General features: G+C 43.1%; 1 protein-coding gene across 1 annotated transcript; it reads right to left on the bottom strand.

Moving 5' to 3' along the window:
• Positions 1-1,715: 1,715 nt before the first annotated feature.
• SLC30A8 (solute carrier family 30 member 8) lies at positions 1,716-22,780 on the bottom strand. Its single transcript, XM_074573664.1, has 8 exons — positions 22,701-22,780; positions 14,516-14,720; positions 10,463-10,601; positions 6,429-6,582; positions 5,719-5,920; positions 5,218-5,323; positions 2,878-3,012; positions 1,716-1,861 (listed from the first exon to the last, which is right to left on the bottom strand). The coding sequence occupies exons 1-8, from the start codon at positions 22,778-22,780 to the stop codon at positions 1,716-1,718; spliced, it is 1,167 nt and encodes a 388-aa protein (XP_074429765.1).
• Positions 22,781-25,981: the final 3,201 nt, after the last annotated feature.

Here is a 25,981-nt window from a genome sequence, read left to right as displayed (position 1 = left end):
GATACTCATGAAATTCTTAGTGGGTGTTGTGTTTTAATACCGTATCTGATTTCAGTGGGAGGTTTACCTGACTAAGATCTTCTGGGATGCCTCCACAAAGCAGAATAATTTCTTGTTCCCCCTACCAGGTAACAAATGCCAGCTTAATACATCAATCTATCATCACATAGTTATGTATTATCCACAGCCAAAAGCCCCTAATAATAAATTCTAATCTCCTTAGGATGATAAAGTAGAAAACTAATGTGAACCTATTGCAAATAAAACTGAATTCCCTAAAAAGCAAGGCCTCTTTATACCTTAATAACACAATGCTCTTTCCAGCTGTCAGCCTGGAAACTCAGTACCACTCGGTATCGCATACTTTATTCTGTTCTAACAAACCTGTTAATAAAATGAGCCCTACAGCTGTGGGAGTGAGGATTGTGGAGTGGGAAAACACTATATCTAGTTCTGCATGGAAAGTGAAGCTGCACTATTATGGCCAAGGGCAGAATTGAAGTTGCTTTTTGAAGAAGCGGTTGAGCATGCATTTTGAAGTGCAACCCTTGTTTTTGCTAACAGGTGAGAATTTAATTTGGTTGATTGGACAAAAATAGAGGCACTGCAACAAGACCTGACCCTCTGTTCCCAGTTTTGCAGTAACCATTGCCAGGTATGCAGAAGAAGAAGATTTAACACATCCTGTTAAGGAATCTGGGAATTAGCTGCTTGAAGGTGAAGCACGTCCCTTCCCCGTACAATGAATGGCTGTGTGATATGCCAAAGGGTTTTTTAATTATCTGATATAACTTCAAGGATGTAGCATTACTGGGTAACAACCCACAGGCCATGCTATGAAAGACACTAGACCTGATGTTCACAGTGGCCCACAGTCTTTCCTTGTCCTAATTATTTTTCCCTTTTCCAGGACACCTGGTCTGTTATATTGTCACGACTCAGTGGTACCTTGTGACACGGACACCCAAAAATCCGCTACAAATGTTTCACCACAACTTACCATGATGTAGTGCAATATGAGCTATGGGTTGTCTTGATAGTAGAGAATACTGCCCAGGTCAGGCAGAAAAGAGTTTGGCTGAGGGATAACTGAAAAACAGATAGGGCTACGTAAAAAACCAAAGAGCTATTTGCCAAATGTCAATGGAGAGAATCCTCTTGTGAACCACGCTGCAGAACAGAGTGCACATCTGATACTTCCCTTAATATGCAGGAGGAGGACTGTCTGCCAAAAGGCCAGGAAAGTGCATGCCAGCCTCTCTTTCTTTCCCAGATCTCTTCATCCCTTTTGCTAATTTAAATTTTCTCTTTTATCCTGAGTAAGCGTTGAGCTTCGCTAACACCAAACTTACATTTCATTACATTTTGTGATAATTGGCCTGCTGGTAATTTGGAGGTTGATTAGCTTTTTGTTACCTGTGATCACAAACAGGCAGTCTTAAATGTTGCTTTAGTGCCAATCTGCCGCTCTAGTCAAGAATAATTAGGATACTTTCTCTTGTAATTGAAAGTAACCGCTGATGGACAGGTAATCTAGCTGATGGATGGACCTAATACATGTTCTCTCCTGGTAGACGGTACCTGCCCACAGAGGCAGGGCTTTTTAGTTCAGTTAATTACCATTTGTTTTTAATCAATTACGTACAACCAGCACATACAGTCTCCGTTGACCTGTGACAGGGGTGATCGTTATTTTGCAGAGCATACGGCTCCCTTTAATCCCTGGGGTCTTGACAGAAGACGCAGTCTCGTTTCTGGTCCTCTCCCGATTCAATCTGAATGGTGACGGAGTGGAAGCTGTAGTGCTCAAACAGGGCTTGAGTAACCTCTCTCAAAATCTTCTGGCTGTCCGCTGTGTCTGCTGTAGATGGCAAGCAGAAAATTATCAAAATGCATATAATATAATACTTGAAAGAAGAGTAAGTGTTTACTGACAGAAACTGTTCACAAACTTCTAACAAGAAGTTTGCTTTGGGAAGTGTTTCTTGTCCTTTTTATCCTCCTTTCAGGAACCTGCATGTCAGCAAAAGTTTGTTCATTCAAATGTGGTCGGAATATGCAATTTTGGCAAGAGCTGAGCTAAGAGTAATCACCAAAGAAATTCAGTTTGGCAGAAAACTGGAGGAAAGCAGGAATACTTAATAAAGATTAGTTCATTGAGTCAGGGAGTAGCAATAGTGCCAAGTGATTTGGGTGGCTGATAGACTCACTCTTTTTGGGAAGCGGGGACTCCATGGAGGACTTTGCTTCTGAACCCATTCTTGGCCGAACACAGGTGAAATTTTTTTCTTAAATAAAACTTAGCATGTACAAAGCAAACAGATAAACAAGAAAATTGATCTGGGTAGTGGACAATTTGTCAATAGGGATAAGGACTAAATTTAAAAAAAATATTTTTAAAGATGAACTGTTCCCCTGAAGTTACCTCTATGCTCCAAACTATGTTTTAAAAGATTGTTTTACAGCTAGAGATGCATTAGGAATGCAGATTTGCCCTGTAAGTTTTTCTTACAGGGATCAACAGTTTTCAAGCTTCTCAAATCCACTCCAAAATCTATTTGATATTGTGAGAAAAATCCAGCCTTGGTCCAATTCTTTTAATTCATTTAAAATATCTTGCAGTTTACTTCTGTGCTGCACAGCCTCTGCAGTTTTCAAGTTCTGGGCTAAGTAGAGGTCCCTGTTGTTTTGGCAACATTTCTGGGAGGAGGATTTGAGACCTTTTTTTGTTGTTGGCGGTGGTATTTCTCCAACAAAATGATGACATTTGTTTTAACAAGCAACAGATATACAGTCAGTTGTATCCCAATCAGGGGAGACTGACCTTTACTAGGCAGCAGCTGAATACTTACTCCCTGTTTACAGAAATTTACTGACCTGTGGCAACATGAGCAGACAGAATAGTTTGATTCATTGTCAGAGACCAAAGATGAAGGTTGTGAACAGACTCCACTTTCTCAACTGCTAAAATTCTTGCTTTCACTGCATCATAAGCAAGTCCTTTTGATGTTCCTTAAAAGGAGAAATTGGTGGAAAAAAAGTTTTTTTAAGAGGTAACAAGGATCATTACATGAAAATGCATCATGAATGGATCTTTATTCAGTTAGATGTATAACTTCTATAAAAATATTCGATACTTTGGAAAGCCTGTCTAGAGTTCACTGTGAAATTTAATCCTGTCCCTTGTTTTATACTTCTCCATGGAAGAATGAAACTGATGCATGTCTTAGGAGATACTCTGAGGGTCCTGTTTACGGAGGGAAGTGAGTTGTTTAGCCAGATGGTGTCATAGCTTTACGCCAACATCTTTTGTGAGCACAGATTTTGTGGCATCACCTGAGCACCTCTGAGGGATTCTGTCCTCAATACATTTACACAATAGAGAAGCATCTGTTTAACAGAGAGGGAAAGACAAACATAAATATTAAAATTGTTTGACTCTGGTATCTTAGATGAGATTAGATCCCAGGTCTAGTTAATGAGTAGTGAGTTTTCCTTCTTAGATGATGGTGGTGATGACCCTCATTCGGAGTGAGGACAATTGTGATGGGGTGAGTTGCGATATGAAATTTGGAGTTAAATCTGAACCTAGATTTGACCAAGGAATTTAACTGCAGATCTTCTCTGGAGAGAGACATGGGAGTTTGGAAATGCACCTCTACGACCACCTGAATAGCTATGCTCATCATGCTTCACTTGGATCAGTAAAATAAAAATATTTTTAATGCCATCATTATGTATGATATGCACAGTATTAGTTAATTTTGTCTTTCATACTGTAACTGATAATTATGTAATTATTAATGACCTCACTGTTGTATGCTTTGTCCTATCCGTTTATTACAAGAATGATACGCTGTATGGAGTACTGACTTAGCAGAATGTGATCCTGACATGTACACGCTCTTTAGAGAAAACCACGGACAGTCAGTGCCTGCGTGGCACAGTCAGTCGCAGGGGCTGTGGGGCTGACATCCCGGGACAGGCTGGATGCGTGGGGTAAGACCCACCTCCAACACCAGCTCCCACATCCAATTTCTCTTTAGAAAATTATGGGCAGAATGTACTACTTCAGAGGTAGGAGAATAGCTTCAGAGACCTCCCCAGAAGGGGAGAGGGTCTGGTCCTGCTGCAGAGGGGAACAGAGCATTGCCCGTTTTGTCATGTCAGCACTGCTTAGGGAAGCTGGAAATCACTGCTCTGAGAAAGAGAGTCCTGAGTTTGATATTTTTCAGAAATCAAGAGATCTGATTTTTTGACAGCCAGGATGCAGCCAGTTGCTGCACTCTGTCTAGGTACACTTCTACACAAATGTCTCTCTATCTCACAATCGCTGAAAGCAAACCAACCCTAGAATGAAGCTTTACTGTAAAACAATATTGGAAATTTTCTTTCTTGAAACAGAAGTAGGTGCAAAGTGAAAGAAAGAAGTAAATAGCCATGTAGACAGTCACACTGAGTAACTCATAGCCATTCAAAACCTACACTTTTCCCTTTAATCCTTACATGCTCATAGCTGAGAAAGAGGTTGCATTGTATTATGCAGTGTAAGGAAGGCAAAAACATGGATCTATGACTGCTCAAGCAATTTGGCCTTGCAAATCAAATGTTCAGGCCCATAGCTGACAGGATTAAAGATTGCTAAGCCTGTTCTTCTTGCTGATGATATGCTGAGAATTGTCTGTTCCCTTGCACTTGAACACCACTGGAAAGCTCCATCAGCTTGCTTTTCTGGACTGGCGTAACTAAAAATCTTTTAAACTTCTGCTTCTTGCACTCAGTCTATTTCACAGACACAGTTCAAAGCACAGTCTTTTTCTTTGGATTTTTTTCTTGGCAAAGACTTGTATTTCACATGGGTAAAGAATTATACAAAGTGAGTAGACATTGCCTTAGCCAAAGGGCTGATAAAAAGCAATGCTACACATACGACAAACAAAAGCAACTTAGTTTTAGGAACACACTGGGAGTTCATTAGCAAAACACCGGTAAACAGATTTTTATGAAAACTGGCATATGTATAAGTCTTCTAGTGCAATGGTAGAAAACAGTTGTGATTAAAATTGTAATTAGGATTAAATTATGATCAGAGTTTTAAGAATATTGGAAATTGATAGAGAAGTGTGCTATTATACTTTTGTTAGCAAGTATAAGCGTTATGGACAAAGAGAGAGAAAAAAACAAAATGTAACTATTGATTCTGGAATCAGGTCCTACCTTCCATTAACACAATCAAAATATCCCTTAAAATGGTGATGGTGGTTGCCAAAACAAAGATGGAAAACACAAATGTGCAGATTGGGTCAGCTATTTTGTATTCTGGCTAGAAAAATATGAACACATCACTTTGTTAATTTCATTATTGTTGGTTATTGCCATTTTTAATCAGTTAATCTCAAAGAATTGTACATTGCATTCATCTAGTACAGAATGAGTGCTGACCTCCTTTGCCAGTTAGGGAGCCTCAGCACAGGGAATGAAGACGAAGAAAGGGAGAGATACTGAAGTATCCTCCTTGCACTTGAAACACCAGGAACCAAGTGTTACATTCTCAATAGCCATTTCAATTCCCAAGAATAAGTATAATTGTCTTTGTCTAAATTACAATGTATATCATTAAGACAGAGAAAATATTTACATAGTACCCAGTGTCACAATGCTATGAAAATAACTGTTATCCTTAATTGCAAGGAAGGCAAGTGAACTAATAAAACTAACCTTAAAGAAGATGATAAGTGCGCTAATTAGCACACTAATACTCTGGAATAGATCTCCAATGGCATGCACAAAGGCTGCCCGCAGACTGGCATTGCTCAGGGCTGCTTTTTCCAGAGGGGCCGACACATGTTCCCTGGCTTGTGCCCCATGGCTGTGCCCATGGCTGTGCCCATGGCTGGTCTGGTGCAGAATCAGGCTAAGTCTGCAAGAGATGTAAAGATATCAGTGGGGTTGTTGCACCTCTGCAAGCAGTGATGTCACACACGTCATCAATCCTCTCACTTCTGAATGATGAATAGTAAAATCAAACACATTAAGTAAAAACGCAGAGCGGCTAAGCAGATAATTCCTAGGTGTCTCAGTGTTTTGCATACAAACAAGAAAGTCTGTGAACAGGGGAATTAATGATGCCTCATTTTCTATAGAGTTCTAGAACGTTCTGACATCTAATAAAAAGTGAGACGGAGATTAATCTTTTCCTGGAGTTTGTGCATTTATAATTTCCCTTCCCAGTGTGGCAGGTACCTGAAGGGAGGAGAGCAACTGCAAACTTCAATGAGAAGCGGGATCTCTCTTCTCTACCTCGTTCTATGTTCTCATGAAACTCATAAACACTTAATATTTTTGAGGCCAATATCTCTCTATCTTTTTTTATTGAAACACAGCAACAGGTTCAAGAGTTATATGGAGTGGAAAACAAAGTAACTTACAGGATGTTGGCGAGCACGGCACAAGCAGAGGTAATGAGCATCACAGTAGCATCAATATCGTAATCAGGGTGTAGCAGCCTCATGCTGGCCAAATACGTCAACACACCAGTCACCAGCCAAACGATTATCATAGACATCAAAGCTCCCAGAATTTCTAGGAATTAAACCAATCTGATTTTAACAAGAGTCATAACAAAAATGCAAGAAATTTTAAGAAGTTGATGGTAAAGGTTCCAGTTTTGTGAGCGTTATAGCCAGGAGAGTTACTTCTTGTGTGTTGGCAGCCTTGATGCTCACAAAGAATGAGCCAAAGCCCCTTCTGGTCATAGCTAATACAACGGCTGCCCAGGGCAGCCCTACGTAAATGGGGGACTAACCCTGTTCCACCTGCTCCTACTTTTGTGTTCGTTCTAGTGTTGAGTTCATGGGGCATTTGGAGAAATTGGAGAGATGAAAAAGATCATTTGGGGAGTTCTGGGAGGAGCAAAAGGAGGTGTAATGGAAAGGAAGGATAAAAGCGCAATTATTTTACACTTTACATAGTTGCCTGGCCCTGCCACTATGGTGTGAGGACCCCAGGAACCAGCCCTCCTTCCCCAACAAGATTATCTTGGTCACGGGAGCAGAGGCCGGAGGGAAGGAGAGAGGTATGGCTCTCCCAAACCCAACGGCAGACGTAAGCACCCTCCAATAGCCTCTCTTGTTTCTGCACACCTCTCGTCACCTCACACTTCAGTGACAGCCCCCAACGAGGTCCTGCCAGCAAAACCTCTCCTTCCTCTCTCCTGCCAATGCCAGAAAATCATTTTTGTACCACCGGCAGTGATGAGGACAAAGCAAGTTATTTTTTCCCTGGGGCAGCAAAATTTAATTTTGTCTCTATTGGCTCTGAGTTGGGCTCAAATAAATCCAGTCCCCAAGGCCACCTTTTATTGCATTCCCATAGGCGAGGTCTGGGGGTGTTCGTATGAACGAGTAGCATGTTTTTAATAGGATGTGGGACTAGTAATTGGCTTGTGACTTGAATGGGTAAATGTGGCACTTTATAAGCACAACTGAGACAATACCAAGGAAAATGAAAGTTCACCGTAAATGGAAAGGCAGTAGGTAGCCAGAAAGACCAAAGCACTTATACAGACCTCCACTGTCAGTTCATGAAAGCATCTGAAACTCAACTTATGATTTTAAATATATATTTATGAGGGCCACACATTTTGCAGCAGTCCGGGCTCCAGATCCTTATCAAAATAACTGTTTTGTCTAAAACTGACACAGAACGAATGAAAGTGCACTGACAAAGAAATCCAGTTTTGCTCGAAAGTAGACAGAGAGAAGCTAACATAAAGCATGGTGTTTATATTTTCTGATAAACCTGGTGTTTATATTTTCTGCAAGTTACAGGTTGAAATCCTGCAAACCTGGCCCAACTGAAGCTGGTTGTTGCTGGCTGTGCTATCACTGCTGTGAAAGGAGCCCACAGCCTTTGCGAACACCTGCATGAATGTCTGTGTGCGTGCGTGCATACACTCCACAGCTGAAAATGTTAGACGTCGTCTTTACCTACATAGGTGAAAACACTTTTCAAGGTTGTATCTTAGCAAAAGTTCAGCTAAGCTTACAGACCAGTTCAGTAGTATGAGATGTTTTACAAGAGATGTTCCCAGTTACATTTCTTCAGAACTGCTAGCAGTACCAGAGCACAGCAAACAACAGGATTGTTTGGGAAACCAAATCCTACCAGAGATAAAGAAATTGAGATTGAAGAGAACTCTCCTACCTGGAAGTAGGTCTGGCTCATACTATCAGTCTCCTTCAGCGTTATGCTTCTAGCACGTTGCTGAAGGTAGCTGCACACCCAAAGGATTGTGTTGAACTGCTGTCTCGACTGATTCTGCAGCCTGGTTCTGGCTTAGAAGACAGGAGGCATTCAGATGGCTCCTGCTAAACCCGAGCCCTGTCATACACAATCTTTGCATGACAAACCCTATCTATAAGTCTGAGAACAGCAGTGAAAAAACAGCTTCCAGTGTCATGGAAGGCTGCAGCTGCAAGACTTCGGTGGTCAACCCACAAGGGCTCTGCCACCCACCTGATTGCCCTCAGCTGCTCTATTAAGGCACCCACCTGCATATTTAACTGGAAATATAGCTGGGAAAATAAGCAAGAAACAGGATAACTATCATGGAATGCAATTAAATAGCCACTGGCATTTGATGTAAGGCTCTCTTTGCTACCGGGATAAAAAGGCAATAAAAGATTGGTTTCGAAGTTTTGCATTGCAATGACAAAAAGACTAAAAAATCTAACACAAACTGAGGGTGAAGTTACATGAGGTTGCTGAACCCGCCTACTATCTCGTCAGCAAGATAGAAGTCTCTCTTTTACTTTCCTTTATTCCCAGGCTAAGAGAGCATAAACACAAGAAGTAATTATGGGTCAACTGATGGAAAGCAGTAGTTTGCTAAGGCTACAAAATTCAGCTGTGTGTTGGCAACATACTGCCAGCCACACTTCAGTCATACTAAACCTCCCCCTCATCCAGCAGCCCATTTCCAGAGAGCTGGCAGAATGTACTGAGGGAGCAATATAAAGACCGGATGAGTATGGCATATGTCTTCTCTGGCACATTCTGAAGCTATAGGCAACCTTAGCCTGCAGGCATTCTGACTCAGAAGCTGCATCTGGACCCTCATATTGAACATCCTTGAAGCTTTTATCATGTGAGTCCTTGGTTCAGGTGCATAGGTGTCTAGAGCCATTTGAGATACACGGACACTTTCATGTGTGACTTGAAACAAGATGTATAGATGACCCATAGCCTTCTAGAGGGGCAGTTGGATACTGTGGAACACATTAGGACATTTGAAATAGCATCGATACCTTACATATGAGCAACTAAATTGAGCCCTAAGATAGCCAACATGGGATTCATTTCCAGACCGAGACAGCTAAATTAAAATGTGTATACGCAGGTGTGAGCTAGGTGACTAAGCTCCCGTTGTGGACAATGGACATCAAATTAATGGTGATTCATACAGCTTCCTGCTCCATTGACTGACTGAGAACACATCCTGGTTTCTTAACTATGTGGGTCTGGTGGCGTTTGAGATTCCCTCGTCTTTTGCTTGGCGTTCTGTGCAGTCTCCTGTGTATCTTGTGCCACAGCTGCCATTACCATGCGTAAGTTTCCCTATAACCCCATGAATGTAGCACTCTATGCCTAGGCAGCTGAATGGAGCCTAGATTTCTGTTGAATATATCAGAAACTTGGACCCTGTCCTTATACATGCTCACTTACGTGCAGACACTGATATTGAGGTGTTTAAGTCTTGAAGAGAATCATACCCCCAGAAAATTTTTTCTCATAGTTAATATTTTGCTGGTCTTTTGTAAAAGCACTTGTGTTTGCTTGTAAGGTTTTTGTTATTAGATGTCATCTCTAAATATATTGATTTTGGTTGAGGACAGAGAACTTTCAAAACCTACCAGTGCTTCCATCTGATAAAAAGTATCAGTAATAAAGAGATATGCAGGGAGAGGATTTAGAAAGCGGTAAATGTTAAAGAATCTCACTTTTCTACAAATATAACATTGTTGTTATATAATACATAAAACATTATATATGTTATCTATATGTTATCATCCTATAAATGGAGAAACCCCCTCATTTTTATAGGTATTGATGCTTTTATAGAAACTTCTGTTTCATAGTAGATTGAGGACTCAGTTCTCCTCACAGTCAAGTCACTGAGAGAAGTTGCTGTTACCGCAGCCAAAGCTACCACCAGCCCAAAACTTTGTTAAATAATGAACTGAAAGACACATTTGTAGATAAAAGATATCTGTGCTCTTTACTTCCTTGAAGCTCAGTGGTTTGCTCTGTTTGTCATGTGTCCTGGGGGCTTTGAGAACATTCATGCACTGTCTCCGTATAGCTGCAGACCTACGTTGGACACCAGCACGTTTTCCAGCGCCTGGCTGTGATGACTCCCCTTTCCCATTCCACATGTTCGTACTGTGACACTTTTTGCTACCTGCTCGGTGCCACCCAAAAGTTAGCTGCTTGGTAGGAGGTTTGGAGGCAAGCCAGAGTGAGAAGAGGCTGATCAGGAAGCTTGTCAGGTCCACCAGGATGTGTGCCGCGTCGGTGATCACTGCCAGGCTCCCGGCGATCTGCCCACCTGTGTGAAACACGCGTCCGTATCACGGCTCCGGTCAGACGTTTGAGTCGACCAGATCAAACTCGAGACCTGCTTTGCTGTGAATCAAAGGGAACATTCAGCTTTCAGTGATCACAGACATGGCTCAAAACTCTTCAAATTAGTTTCATTTGTACCTCGTTCATGCAGTGAAAGCAAGTCATAGAAAGAAATAAGGTCACTTTCTTTATCCTAGAGAGACAGAGAGAGTCCTAAGGACAATAAGAGTTGTGATACATTAGTGCTGTGGCTTTATTACTATTGGATTGGTTTAGTGTGACTATTTTAGTATGAGGTTCCTTGGTGAAAAGCAGTATTAGGGATCACATTTCCAGTATCCTCCCACTATGTCTTCGCAGATCACTGATATTGTTATGTATGTACAAAAACTCAGAGACTTAGCCTATGGGATTCATTTCCTGTTTGTTATAGGAAAATACGTAAGTTCTTCCTGAGTTTTGGATAGCTGGATGCCCAACTGTTTATTTGTCACAGGCAACACTGAAATAAGAATAAAAGGAAAGGTCCCAGTAGAAAAGCTGTGATAAACAACCGGCCATTTCGGTGAGGGCGTAAGAAAAATGTTCTGTTCACAGGACTAATCTATCATTTTGCATCTGTAATGCATGATTTAATTTTGCTTCTAGAGCTGGAAAAATGTGGCTGAATGTCATTTTACTTTGGGGTATTTTGGTTTCATGTGAATTCTGAAAAATACCCAAGCCATTTTAGGCTATCTGAAACCACATTTCTTTTATCCAAATATTATTTTGCCAAATATTATTTTCTTGCCAAATTCTTCTAACCAGGACTCAGGGCTAAAGGGAAATCCAAAGAAACTAAAAGATTGCTCTAAACTACCCCAGCTGCCGGCGGCTGTAGAAGACAAGGATCACGGGCAGGGAGTTGTCCTGCCAACTTCTTATAGCAGGGGAATCGTTTTATCAGAGTGAAAATATAGAGAAATTGAAATGTGAAATAATAGAGCCAAAACATCTAGTTTCTGCACTTGGCAATATGTTCCCATCCTTCTTCAATCATTTAATTAATTTCGGCTCGCCTGTTTCTCCTGACCACAACCCATATGAGAATCAATGAATCCTGAAAAACATCATAAAATGCCTCATTCAAACCTTTGGCAAGGTACCACTGCCAACGGGACATGTAGACGTGTTTCTGGTTTCCTTATAGATGGAAAGTCTTCATGCCAGCAGAATGGACTGTCTGTTTAATTTCCTCCCATATGCAGATTTTAGATTAGAATACCTTTAGAATACCTAATACTGTATGGTTTGTCACTGCAGGAGAATGTATATTGCACATATAGGGCATACATTATTTTTTTCTGTTGCTTCCCTGTGCATCCCGTTTACAGCTGCCTGAAAGTTACTTCCCAAAAGGGAGCAGGCATGAATGCAGAATTTGGGGGCATCTCATTCCTTGCAATAAAATGAAAAATTCAACAGAATGGGGATTTCCCAGAACATGAGCAGGTGTAAATGCACATATACTTTTTGGTCATGACACAGCTCCCAGATCTTCACTGTTTGCGGGGTAATTGTTTCCCAAGTGGGAAGCAATTTTGCATAGCAGAGGGAAACAGGCTTGTCTGACAATGCGCAGATGTTAACAACCAAGGCAACAGCTATCTTTCAGCAAACAAATATGCAGAGCACAAGCTGCCTGCAAAGCCCTATTGCATTTTAGATACCGTATTTCCATGTTCTGCGGGACAGCGTTACAAAAGCTTGCTTCCAGCCTGCCGTCTTTGAAAAATGTTGGCAAATTATTATTTTATGTATTGCTGGCATAACTAATGCCTTGGGTGAGTTTCTGAGATCTCAGTCTGCTTATCTTAGCAACCTGGTCAAGTCTTTATATCCCTTTTTGACATGAGGACACATGCGGGATTTGTCTCTCTTTCTAGTGCCCAAATGGAAATAAAGTACTTTGAAATCCGTATTTGGTCCTTAGGCACTAAAAATCCTTGGAAAGCACTTTTATACCAGGGCTGTACATAGGGTGTCATCGGTTTGACTGATATCTCCAAATCTAGGGGGACTGTGATGGATCTGCATTAGAAGAACAGAAGATAATTGTCTTTCGGAGACAGTTGGTGTATCAGGCTCAGCCAACAGTGCCCCTTTTGGGAGAGCAGTAAGGGCCAGCACAGATGGTTTGAGCAAAACCATCACAGGAAAGGTCTAGGGATTCAAAGAAGCACAACTTTTCAACCTCTTTGCAAGTCATGCAGCTTTGTTTCTTCTGTTTAGCATAATAATGCCCACGGAAGCTGTTTGCCCTTAAGAGGAGAAGGAAGGGGAACATGTTCTTTATTTTCAAGAGTAAAGCCAGTGGAATAGTTATAGGCTTTTACTGGTTGGTATCAATACTTCCAACGAGTGGCCTTTATGACTTACTATTACCCACAATGGATGTTTATAGCTTTGTATACCACAAAGCTGTAGAAATTGTCAGTCACTCAATGGTCAATCACCAGGCGCAGGCTGTCTAGCCTAACGATCAAAAAAATTAAATGTATGGTTCATAATTACAAAAATCTCCATAGACTGCTGTCTGTAACTGCAGTTAATAACTGGTTTGTCAAAGTTTAATGGTCTGAAGCAAAATGGTCTTCAAGCCTGTTACTTAAGCTGTCACTGCAAAAAAGCCATGTGATTCATTAAGCAAAATGAAACATTTAGTTAACATATCATCTGTCCTTCCAATTATCCTCTAGCATTGCCGCATTCACCAAACTTAAGCCTACTGATTATACGGTTTTGCTAATAACGTGTTACTTCTGGCACTGGAAATTGCTGCACGGAGATGAGTGGTACGCACTGGTTTTCGTGGGGGAAATGCACGTGACCTGGACACAAGAAGGCTTCGCGTGGATGAAGCGCGTGGGAGGGGAGAGTTGGAGAAGTCCCTGCTGGGTCTGGCAGCCAAGGAGAGAAGGCAGAAATGCAGCAGCTCTTTCGCTGCCTCCACTTCCCACCTGTGGGGAAGACAAAGCCTTTCTCTTTCATTTTCATGGATTTCGGAGGGCTTCCTGGATGATTTTTGTTACGTCCCCTGGGGCACACGTTGGCAAAAGCCAGTGGCATTCCTCATGCCTTATTTCACCTCACCTTACTGCGGAGAAAGGGAAATTAAAGAGCCAGGAACTATCAGGTAGGTATAAATACCACAGAAGCCATGCAGAGAGCAGATCAGTGGGACAAAAAAGAAAGCTAATGCTCTATGAGCGAGCCAAAAACTTATATTGGATATTGCAGGATGGGTCCAGAAGTGAAAGCTAATTAGACCGGGGAATAATCTTCCATTGATCCAGAGACACACCATCAGGCCAATTTAAAAGATAAACGTGCCCTGGTATAAATACATTGACTTAACTGAAGAAAAGCAGATGGTGAATCTGGCCCTGGATTTCCCTGGATTTTGCAAAGACTGTTGCATTTAATATCGGCTCCTGCTGCTAGCAGCCTTCATCTGCTGAGGTTTCATTGACCTGGATAAACATGCAAAATCTTTTAATCTTTTCCAAAAAATGTAACTCGATTTATTAGAAACCTTTTGTGACATGATGCTAAGATATGCCAGCCACTTTTAGTCGAGCTTAACGACCTGGGAGAACACTTTACACCATTAACCGATCCTTGTATTACTACCCAGATGCAATTTTTAAAAGAATATATGAAAATATTTTGATAATTTGACTTTAAAAAAACCCCACCATCCTTTTAGAGACTGCGGGGAAAGGAGAGTTATTTTATCCCAGGCGGGATAAAATGGGTGCATCACGGGTCCCTGCACTCAGAGTATGTGCAGAAGGGCACGACTACGGCTGTGCTGGGCACCAAACTGAGCTCTCTTTGAGCAAACATACTCCCCTGTAATCTCAGCAATCATGAAGAAGATGCAAATTACTGATGCTACACAGAGCTTCTTCCTGGCTTGGTGCTGCTCCCTTTTTCTGTTCTCATAGGCCCGCGAGTAGCCGTGACAGTGATACTCTGGATTAGCTTCGGTAGCCTCTGCTTCCTGCTGCTGCCTCTCTTCATTTACATTCTTCTGATGCCGACTCGTCCTTCAGGATTGAAAGAAACAGGAGGTTAAAAAAGAAAAACCCTGGTTATTTGGGCGTCTAGCCCCGCAGCCCCAGAAACTATGTAATTAATGCTTTCAAAGGATAAAAGCAGCGTTGGGAACAGCGGAGCAGGTCATAGAAGAGGCTTGCTCGCACAAGCAGGGCTCTGCGGGAGGGAGCTGCACATGAAATGACTGCTGTGGCTGTGTTTCCCAGCTCTTTGGGCTCTCCTACACCATTTAGCAGTTTATGAAGCACAGGATGACTTTCTGAGGCTGTGTGTTTTATGCACACCGTATGATTTTCAAAAAGTTGTACCTCGTACAAACAGTAACAAAATTCAGCATAACATGGAGACAATTCTATGGAAAATTTCAGTTTTCTATTCCCAGCAGCTTTTTTAGGAAGACTATTAAAAAAAAAAAATCTTCTTTTTCTCAAATATAATTGACTGAAGATATTTCTCTCCTCTCTTTGCATGCAGAACTATTTTATCTCCAATTTCCATGTATGTACAAAAATCAGTCTTCCAGCAGGGCCTGAGCTAAGAAACTCTTAGTCCAAAAGTTTCAAAGGCACTTAAAAAAATCAAAGAAATGAATTCTCCATAGTATGCTGACCCTTTGTGGCACTGATTTCACAGAAAGGTGAGAAGTTCAGCAGAAGCAGCTCTTTGAGCATTGCTCCATCACAAAGGTGATTTCCCAGCCAAATCGGCTCTGCGGCACACTCTCGGTACTGTCCTTATCAGGGCTCCCGCGCAAGGAGTATGGGATGGGGTAGAGAGGTCCGGGGCCAAGAACATTGCGTTGTGACTGCAGGAGCTCCTGGATGACCATGACATCTGGTGCTTTGGTCAGAGCAGCCCAGATACTGGGCTCCCAAGGCAGTTTGGTAAGCAAGGGCTTTCCCTCCTCCTTACCTTTCAACTGACAAGAAAACAAATGGCCAAAAACCCACCCCTAAGCCCTGTCCCAGGAGGCTCGACTGAAAACCGTTATGTCTCTCCAGGTACAACATTTGTTGCCACGGCTGCTCCTAATGCTGGTGAAACACCTCTTGCTGTGTACTGAGGCTTGTGGGAGCACGCTGTGGCATCAAAAGGGGAATTCAGCCCAGACGCACACACGTAACATCCATATAACCACGTATAACAGCTATTTGAGGTCTGCGTGTGCAGGACCATAGTCCACAAGCCTATCTGGACATGCAACAAACTCTACTGCTATTTCCAAGACTGTAATTAGCCTGTTCTGGGCCCCTCTGTACAAGAGGGACATGGAAGTGCTGGAGCGGGTCCAGAGGAGAGCTACCAGGCTGGTGAGGGGTCTGGAGACCAGGTCATATGAGGAGAGGCTGAGGGAGCTGGGCATGTTTAGCTTGGAGAAGAGGAGGCTGAGGGGAGACCTCATTGCCCTCTACAACTACCTGAAAGGAGGCTGTAGAGAGGTGGGTGTTGGCCTCTTCTCCCAGGTGAATAAGGACAGGACCAGAGGAAATGGTCTGAAGTTGCGGCAGGGGAGGTTTAGGTTAGATATTAGGAAGAATGACTTTACTGAAAGAGTGGTCAGGCACTGGAACAGCCTGCCCAGGGAGGTGGTTGAGTCACCATCCCTAGAGGTATTTAAGAAACATCTAGATGTGGCACTTCAGGGCATGCTCTAGTGGCAGAGATTGTAGGGGTTTGGGTTTTTTTGTGTGTGTCTGGTTGGACTCGATGATCTCAAAGGTCCTTTCCAACCATGAAGATTCTATGATTCTATGGTGGCATGATGTGGGGTTGGGCTTAGCTGCCCCCAGTTCCCCATTCCCATTCTCCTTTGCTCCTCTTTTCCCCATTCTGACTAAGGACTTTCCTTTGGGACCAGGAAGAGTTGTTTCTTCAGTTGTGGGAAGGAGACCTGTGCTCAGGGAAGTGGATGGATCTTGGCAACTTTCTGTAGCATTTCTGCACTTGTTTATGGAAATGTCAAGATGCCTAAAATCTTGCTGGAAAGAAATTGTGCCAGTGGCTGCCAATCTGCAGTAGTCGATGTCAAGGAAAAAAATTGCACTGAAAACACAAGCTTTTTCCAGCTGTCTTTTTTGGGCAGCCTGAGGGAGCTGCAGATGCTCAGCGGGTCCAAAGTCTTGCCAGGTGCCCCACAGCTCGCACCCCACCGATGGCGAGAAGAAAAGGCAGCTGCAGAGCTGCGGATGTCTTGGCCCCTCATTGTGTTCATCAGCACCGCAGAGGTACTGGCGAAAGGAGAAGGGCTGACCCACCTTGCCAGCCAAACCCTGCAACTGTAGATAATCAGCGTGGATTTGGTTTTGTAAATATTATTGAGATGTTCCAAGGATGCAACGTGTTCCCCTGAGTCAGCTTGTTTCCCAGCCAGGTTAGCATGTGGTCTCTGTTTGCTCAGCGGCGGCGATCAGTTCCCCCTGTACATGAGGAGCTCGTCTGAAAGAGCAACTGGTCAGATTTAACGCCTGATGCCTGGAGACGGTGACTGGTCTTAGTCCTTTTGTCAGTGTTTTCCTTTATTTTTCCCGCAACAACAAATACATGGGAGCTGGGCCGACTGGGGAATGGGCTGCCCATCTGGCAGCCAGGGTCTCCGCTAGCCAGTCCTTCTCCAGTCCTTTGGTTTTACATTCATCAGGCTCCTCGTGTGCACCGTGTCACTGATGTACAATATTTTGCTGATGAATTTTACTCAGAAGGTACCACAAATTGATTCCTTCCAGATGGCTGAGTAAAATACTGTAGTTCTCTCACTGGAGATGAGGGCATGCAAGTTTTTCTTTCTCGTGATCCCTCTCTGGAGTTAACTTCCAATGCTTTTCTGTACTTTTGCATGTAAAATTAATTTCCCTTTAACTCAATTTTCATCAGCTGGCATGGAACGTTAAAATCATCTTAACGACATGAGTCATGATCAGCTCAACAGCCTGTTAGGGCAGGGATGCCAAAATTACCCCTGCAGATTTCTGAGCCACCGAATCCTTTCCTTGCTGTTAACAAAATAGGTCGCTTTGTGATCCCTCTCCCTTTTTTAATCTTCAAGTTTCTCTGTCAGCTAACAGAACCTCAGAGTACCACTGAGGGGTAGGAAAGCACTGTCCACAGATCTTGTTGAACAGATGCAAAAGCAAACAGAGACAGCGTAAACCCACAAATGTCACGTTTTTCTGTCTAAAGGGTACCTAAATAAAAGCGGCCCGGTTGTCAGAGGTGGCGAGCATCCGCTGCTCCCTTTGAACTCACAGAGCAGCATCTGGCCCGATGAGTTCGGAAGACTCCTGCCAGCTCCCCTGCGTAACCATTATTTTTTTCTTCCAAGAGCAGCCTGCCACTAATTAAAAGAATCTAAGAGACAGTTTTATAAATGTGTGAATCAAAAGCTCAAGGTGCAGAGATCAGCTCTGTCAAACCATAAACCCCTTCTGAGTGTGTTAGAGCAAGATGTAGCCTTTGAGCTACGTCTCTGCACCGGCACACTGCAAGCAGAGTCCCAGATTAAAAAATAATCTTTTCTCCATTTCAAATTCTCTTTCCTTTGTAAAAAAGATAGTCGGGGGAATGTCACAGAAAGGCTCCTACTGAGTCATGCCCGGAAGGGGGGAAGGAGAAAATATTAATACATATTGCAGATTCCATACAAATCATTAGCAAGAGCTTTTGATTACAACTTCCTTTTGTTTGTTTTCACTTGATCTGCTGGATGCCTTGATCCACAGGCTGACGGGAATAATTGCCATCCTCCTAGACCATTATGAGATCACCAGTCAAAAGAGCAAAATGTGGAATCGCTGCACTTCCCACAGGAGATCATCTCCTTCACAAGGGAAAAGAGTAATTTTTGGTGCCTGAAAGGATAATGAAAATGCCTTCAGAGAAAAATTTATCAGAGCCATAGTCACGTCCCTTACGCTGGCACCACTCCGATTTCAAGTGATGAACCGATCTTGAATATTTCCAAGTCTTTTAAGACCCTGTTTATAGCCTGGCTGTCCAGATTCTCCTTTTCTTTATCGTGGGCCCAAACCAAAGGCAAATACTTATATATTTGCATACATTTAGATGTCTACTAGATGGGAACCTTTTCTATGGCTATTTTATTTAGTCTCATTTTGAGGGCCTGGCCATGTATGCGTAAATGTATTGTGAATAAATCTCCTTCTGCATAACAGTACATTAACAGCTGCACTGGGTTAGACCAAAGGTGCATGTAGCCGAGTATCCAAATTCTGCTATGAGCGTGAGAGGATACATAAGGACAAAGTACAGGAAAGGAACATGTCCAGAGCGGTACTGCTCTCCAGTTGCACAAACCTGGAGGTTGGGAGGTGGCTGAACCAGAGCTTGTGTCTAATAGCCTTTTACAGATCTTTATTCCAGGAACCTGGCTGACTTGAAAGTGTTGAGTTCCACAGTTTAATTATGATTTGTGTAAAAATAATTCATCCTTTCTTACTCTTAAGCTGTCTGCCTGATATTTTAATTAGTTCTTGTACTGTTAGAAATAAGGAATGACCATTCCCTGTTTACCTTCATCACATCATCCATGATTTTATGTATCATTGTTATATATCTGAACCATCGATTTCCTGAGCTGGTGTCCTAGTTATTTAATTTCTGTTTCATACCTCTTACTATCTCAGTTCTAATTTTCTCTGAGATGAAGTGGGCATAACTGGAGTGGGCACAATGGAGATGGTGTGTGCCCAGTACTGGGAAGACACAGTCCGTTCCACAGGGTCCCCATGTCACCTAACGCAAGCACAAAAGCAAAGGGATGGGTTTTGCCAAGTCCCCTAAGATCCTGCGTGCTCCTGGGACCAGCTGGCAAGCCAGTACAAAGGAGACAATAACCAGAGGGCCCACAGGTAAAACCCTTCAGAAGTCACAAGAAACACCTAAAGTTTTCCTAAGCATTGGCTTCTGCAAAGCACAAGGAGTCGTGAAAAGCCTTTATTTGATGAGGACTCTCTGATCCCAGAAGAGTTTTCATGTCACTTGCAGGAAGGCAGAAAAAGAAGAAAACATTCCCTATGTGCTTGTTGTAGAAAATCAATCTCCACCCGAAGAAATCATCTCCCAGGCTCACTTCAAACTTTTTGCCTACTGGTATGAGCCTGGCCGACAGGAATCAATTACAAACCTAAGGCTTCACTGATAGATAGGTATAACTACAGGTCACGTTAATGCCCTGTGTTAAAAACTTTTACGTGAAGACAAGCCTTAAGGTTTTTACACATCTTTCCCTCTTTCAACATTGCCCTCCCCTTTTTTTCCCTTGTCTCTTGTCTCAGAGACAAAATTAAAACAAAAGCCTTGAGAATAGAAGTCTTCAGTTTCACTTGTGCAATGGAATTTAAAATCCCACCATAATGACATATGAAGAACATGATCAGACATCCAGAAATCCATGCTGGATCAAGCCAAAATCTACTTCACAGTGTAGTTAGTACAATCTAATGCAAATCCACTGATTACTGCAGGGGGGTTGGACTAGATGACTTTTAAAGGTCCTTTCCAACCCAACAGGTTCAGACTGAATATATGGAAAAAAAAATTGACTGTGATAATAATTCAGTATTGGAGCAGATTGCCCAGATAGGTCATGCGGTCTCCACCTTGAGAGGCTTTTTTCAAGACTAGATCAGAGAAAGCCCTGAGCAACCTTGTTTGATCTCTTGGCTGACCCCACTTCGAGCAGGAGGTTGGACCAGAGACCTCCTGAGGTCCCTTCCAATCTGAATTATCCTACAAGCCTACAGCTGACCTTATTCTCAGAGAGCTCATTTAAAGCTCACGCCCTTGTAAGCATTTCAAGTTTGGCATGAGAGATGAGGCATCCAAGGCATCCAAACACACTAGTGACTACAGACGGGCTTGGCACGTACAAAACGCTCTCCCCCACAGCCCTGTGTGCAGGGAACGGGGCCTGCATTCAGACTTCCTACTCACATGGTTAAGATAAAAACAGTTTTGTTCCCTGTGCATTGTAATAACGGCATTTATTAAAAAGAGAGAGGCTGGGGGATGGCAAAGAAATAGGCAATTTGTGTGCAAAATAAATTCTGTTGAAAGCATTAGAGCTATTCATTAAGCCTACACACAGGGAAAGGGAAAAATGTGGTAATTTATACCAAAGGCTAAGATAAGCTTATTGCTACTGATCGGCTTAAGACACCTGAAGCTGTGCACGCAGCCGGTCCGTGCAAGCCCGAGCCCAGCAGGCTGCATCCCCCGGTGGGCTGCATCCCTGGCGGGCTGGCTCCGGCCCCTGGGCTGGAACCCCGGCTCACTGGGCTGCCAGGGGGAGCAGGGTGACGGGTTCCCCCTCACTGCCAGCTCTTCCAATTGGGGGGAGACCCCATCTCTCAGCCTCCCCTTTCTGGTGATTGCAGGACGGGAGTAATTAGGTCATGCAATTAATCAAACTTCACCTGGCAAGAAAAGCTGAGAGGGGCTGCAGCACAAAACCACACAAAAGCCTGGACGTTAAGTCCCCCTTCTCCTGGGGAGCTGGAGTAACTCATCCGTCTCAGGACCTCTGCTATGGAGCCCTCCTGGGACTGGCCTTCAGGCTCTGGGGGCTGTTGGGCATACCTGCAGCAATCAATATCAGCCCAACAACTGCAGTTGTTGCAGAGATTCACCCCAACCAACTTCAATCCTAAATTAAGAAATAATTATCAGAAAGAAATTGACTCCTCCAGACAGTGAGTCAGCTCTTGGATGGGAGGGTGAGCTGCCGGGGGCTACTGCCTTCAGTGCACGTCCTGCCCCTCTTCTCACAGGGGATATTCCCTGCTCCTGGTGATCCAGGGAAACCGAGGGCTTCTTCGCTTCATGCCTTCCTGCAGTGTGTAAAGGCTTAGTCCAGAGAGGTCCTTGGGCCAGAGGTGGCAAGGACCTCAAACCCAACCCCATAAAATTGCAAACTATCAAAAAAGATCTGAGCGTCTTCAGTAACTAAAATGAATTGCAGAATCATATGGGATCTTTTTAGAATATAAATATCACCACAAAAGTCATTTTGGACAGTGCCATGTGTATTTATGGAGCCATGTAATAATATTTAAATAATAACCCAGACACTCAAATAACTAAAATACGATGGCAGTGACCCCAGTATAAGAACATGGAGAGACAGATTTCCATTTGAACTGACAGTGTTTACGCCAAGTTTCTGTCCCACGCATTTTAAGAGAGCCAAGCAATAAATAACCTGAAAACCAATGAGATAATGGAAATGTCAAGAGGTGCTAAGCTGTAACTGAGCAGCTATTTTCTTTTAAAAATACGTGCTGGTCTGAGTCAAGAGGAAGAATGAAAACAAGTTCAACGGCAAAACTATTTTGTGATAGACATTTATACTCATTTTTTAACCCAAGCTACAGCATGTCATATGTTTTCAGAGTGCTTTTCCTCACTCAAGCAAGCATTTAGTCACAGGACCTCTGGCACACGAGGGGTACATGAGCTTCAAGTCTGATAGACTATTCACATGAACAAAGTTTTGCAGGATCAAGTCCTTAACAGCATCGCGTTTCTTTCACACTGAATAGATTATTTAGACATTCAAGCATGAAGGAGGCTTGAATCAAACATGGTGTCAATAGCACTATTATAATTCAGCCTAAAATTGCAGCATAATCCATGAGGTTTTGCATCCTACAATAAATCCACTAAGCTTATAAAATACATAGCAGGAGACACTCGCTTCAACAGTAGATTGGTTCAATCCATCACAGGTGCAGACACATCAGGCTGCTGTCTAGTAAATGCATCAAACATTTAATAGGAAAGTTTGGGAAGGAAAAAAAAAATCAAACAAAACATTTTGAAAGTAGTGAAAGGTATTCCCTGTACGCGCTGTGAAACTCTCGTACCTTGACTTCAGCAGCGCGGCAGCATATTGGAGATCTCGTATTGCTCTCAAAGACAAAGCAATGGCAGTGAATGAAACAGAGCTGTGTTACCTGTCTAGGGCCAAGGAGTACTTCTTGGTGTCCCTCTCACTCACAAGGCAAGCTCTTTCAAGACACTTTTTGGCAGCCATCAGGAGGTCGGTGAGGTTTTGCTTTTTTCCCCCCCCTTAAACTCTCCTTTCTCTGTTGGAAGTGGATGTGGGCAAAAACGTCCTCCCAACTTACGTGGAAGTCTCGGCCAAATGTTTTTAAATGAGAAAGCTTTTAATAATCTCCTCAATAAACACCCTGCGAGAGAAAGCTGCTTTCCGAGCGCCGGTGGCGTCACCAACATGCCAAACAGCAACTTGCTGAGTGCGTCAGATTGGGGGTTTTGGGCCTCCCTCTGGTTTTTTCCTTGCTTTTTTTTTCTGTTTGTTTGTTTTTTCCCCCCTCCATGCTCGCTGCTGTGATATGCTCTTTGCTCAGGCGGCGGGTGCGTGCTCTGCCCCTTGCCGGCTGGGGTTCAAGCCCAGCTCTGCGCACACCCACCCGCTCGCACGGGCGCGCTGAGGGGGAGATGGAAGGTGATTAAAACGGCCCAATTTGCCTGGAAACAGTCAAACCACTGTTTGCCTTTCGCTTGCTCGGCTTTGGAGGAAAGCACACCTCCCTCACCCCGGCTCAGCACAAGCCTCTTTAATCTGAGCGATCGCTCTAAAGACTTATTTCTACCCCTGGCACGTTTGCTCCTAACAGTTTGAAAGAGAAGAGACTGCTTATTATTGCCGTTTGCGACACAGGTTATTGAAATCTTCATTTCACCGGGAAGGACTGCGGGTTGTTTTTTCTGCTTTATTCAGTTTGTTAGTTCTGTCGACAGCCGCAGTCCCTGGAGGGGAGGAGAAGACCTCCAGCCTCACCTCTCACAGCCTGGCCGCAGACAAGCTCCTCGGCGCTAATGGGAAATTTTGTACTGGCCTGTCTGTGTTTTACCGTATTCTTGGCAGAAACAGACTGTGATTGAGATCCCTACCCATGCGCTGCCTTCGCAGGAGAGATTAGAAATAGGCAGTGGGCAAACACTGGGTGCTGCATTTAAATCCTGCAGCTTTTTTTACCATGGGTAGCCCAAGATGTATATGACGAGCTGGGATCTCCCTTCCCTTCCCCCAACTTGCAGAACATGCACCTTGTCTGAGATTCGTGAGAGTGGAGGGGCACGTTTGTACACCATATATATGCAAAAAATTAAATTTTATGCCATCAGAGATCCACATGTTGCCTCCCACATGTCAGCTGTGCAAACACTTCCCTGGAGCCTGTGAGCCAAGGAGCTGATGGTATCTCAAACACGTTTCTGAACAGCCACCGGCAAGCAGCAGAAATACATGATTTTTCCACAATGCGTCATTGCCTCTGCCCCTCTAATGTCCTTTTCTCAAGAACCTTTTCCCGGGTGCTTATACCCACCTACGCACCTTTATAAGCCCCTTTGGTGGAAGAGATAGGTTTTCTGACTCATTCCTGGGACTTCCTAGCTTCTTCTGGACATTAAAAACTTGCTCTTTAACGTTGTTTTTTAAAGTTGCAGCCACTTACTGGGGCATGACACTTAATGCGGATGGCTGGCGAGGGTGGTTTGAGAAGAGACTCAGGTCCAAGGCTGAATAGCATGGACCCAGGCCACGTGCAGAAATCTTACAGAACAGAAGTACCACGCTACTTTCCATCCCAGAAATGCCATTAAGCAGCAATTTTATTCCGCAGCCAAGAGCGAGGGAGGGAGGAAGGATGCGGAAGGCAGCCTTCCCAGCTGTGTGCCCTGAAACCTGACACAGGCTTATAATTCATAGGCAACAAGGGCTTCTGTTGGCTCCCCATCCCATAAATTCTACTGTTATTGCAGTGTCCCTGTGTGCTTCTCAACTCATCTTTTCCTCAGAAATTACCAAACACCAACAACACCCTGTCACAGGCCGGGAATGCCTGAAAAATAAACCCGGGTTATTTCCCGATTTACAATGGATCTCGGTCTTTCTAAGGTGCTAAGCCAAAGTATCAGGTCTGGGCACCCTCAGTTTAAGGAAAATTTAAAATTCACCTCAGAATATTACAGATAAAGCCTTTTTTTGTTTCAAATCACTGGAAGCATGTGACTTCTGCTAGTGAGATAGATGAGTTTCTAGGATTTTGCAAAAGGGTCTCAAGCCCCAGGTGCATGCCAGCAAACAGAGCCATAGATCATTCCCAGCATTTAATCTAGACCTTTGTTTCCTGTTTATTGTTGTCAGTGCTGAGGGTTGTGCTTCTCAGGAGACAGGCTGCAAGGCAGGGTAGAAAGAAATCTCTTCAGAGCTTTCCACAAAGACTTGGGTTTCGTCTTTATGCAGACTCTGAAACTCATTAAGAGAGAGACAGCAGCTGTCTGTGGAATTTCTGCTTCAGAGAAATTATTCAGACCATCTCAATAAATTCATCCCCGGCTTTCAATAATAAAGCAGTTTGTTTCCGAGTCTACATTAAAAATGTCACATATCCAATCATACCCGTTCTAATGACCCTAGTCAAGGACATTTCTCAAAATTTGCATCCAATGCAGACATGTGAGGCAACACGCTGGCTTTCACAAATGAAAGCCCCTCGTCATTATTATCCAAAATCTCCATCAGTAAAAAAAAACCTATATCCTTGATCCCATTTCAACTTTAATCAGCCACACTTTAAAAAATGAAAAAATAAAATCTCTCATCCTGTCATTATGGGAGTAGATACTGACAGCTTAAATGTACAGAGGGAAATTCACTGCATCTATTAATTGCAAGTGCCAGTGAAGTCAGTCAATTTTACCAGGCACGAAACATCTTAGAGATCATCTGCAAAGTTCTTCTCCACCTTTCTCTGGCATCAGCTCGAGTAGCTCTGTACTGCATTGCCTGCAACCTAGGGATCCAGGCATTTATGATTTCTGGGGCTCGATTATTACAGATTTTGCATTTATAGCGAGAATATGTTTTTTCACCCAATGGAGCTCCGGTGCCTTTGACTGGAAGCTCTCCAGTCATCTGTCATTTTGGGATCCAAGGCTGGAGGCAAGACAAATTGAGAGAAAAAGCACTTCCCTCTTCTTGTGAAACTAGTAATACAGTAACCTTTTATAAGTGACTGTCGAAAGGAAAATATCTACCCTGATTTATAGCCAATTTAAAAATCATTAAAAGGATGTTAATGTTCAATATTTTAAAATACTGAATTTTTAAACTTCAATATTTTTATCTTGGGTTTGATCCCAATATTTCAAAAGAATAGAGACTTTTGATAGCCACTGACTATGTGCCTACTGAGGGGTAGAA

The sequence above is a fragment of the Larus michahellis genome, chromosome 2, assembly GCF_964199755.1.
Source record: "Larus michahellis chromosome 2, bLarMic1.1, whole genome shotgun sequence".
NCBI lineage: Eukaryota > Metazoa > Chordata > Aves > Charadriiformes > Laridae > Larus > Larus michahellis.
Note: the sequence above shows the minus strand (reverse complement) of the source record. Positions and strands in the feature narration are given on the sequence as shown.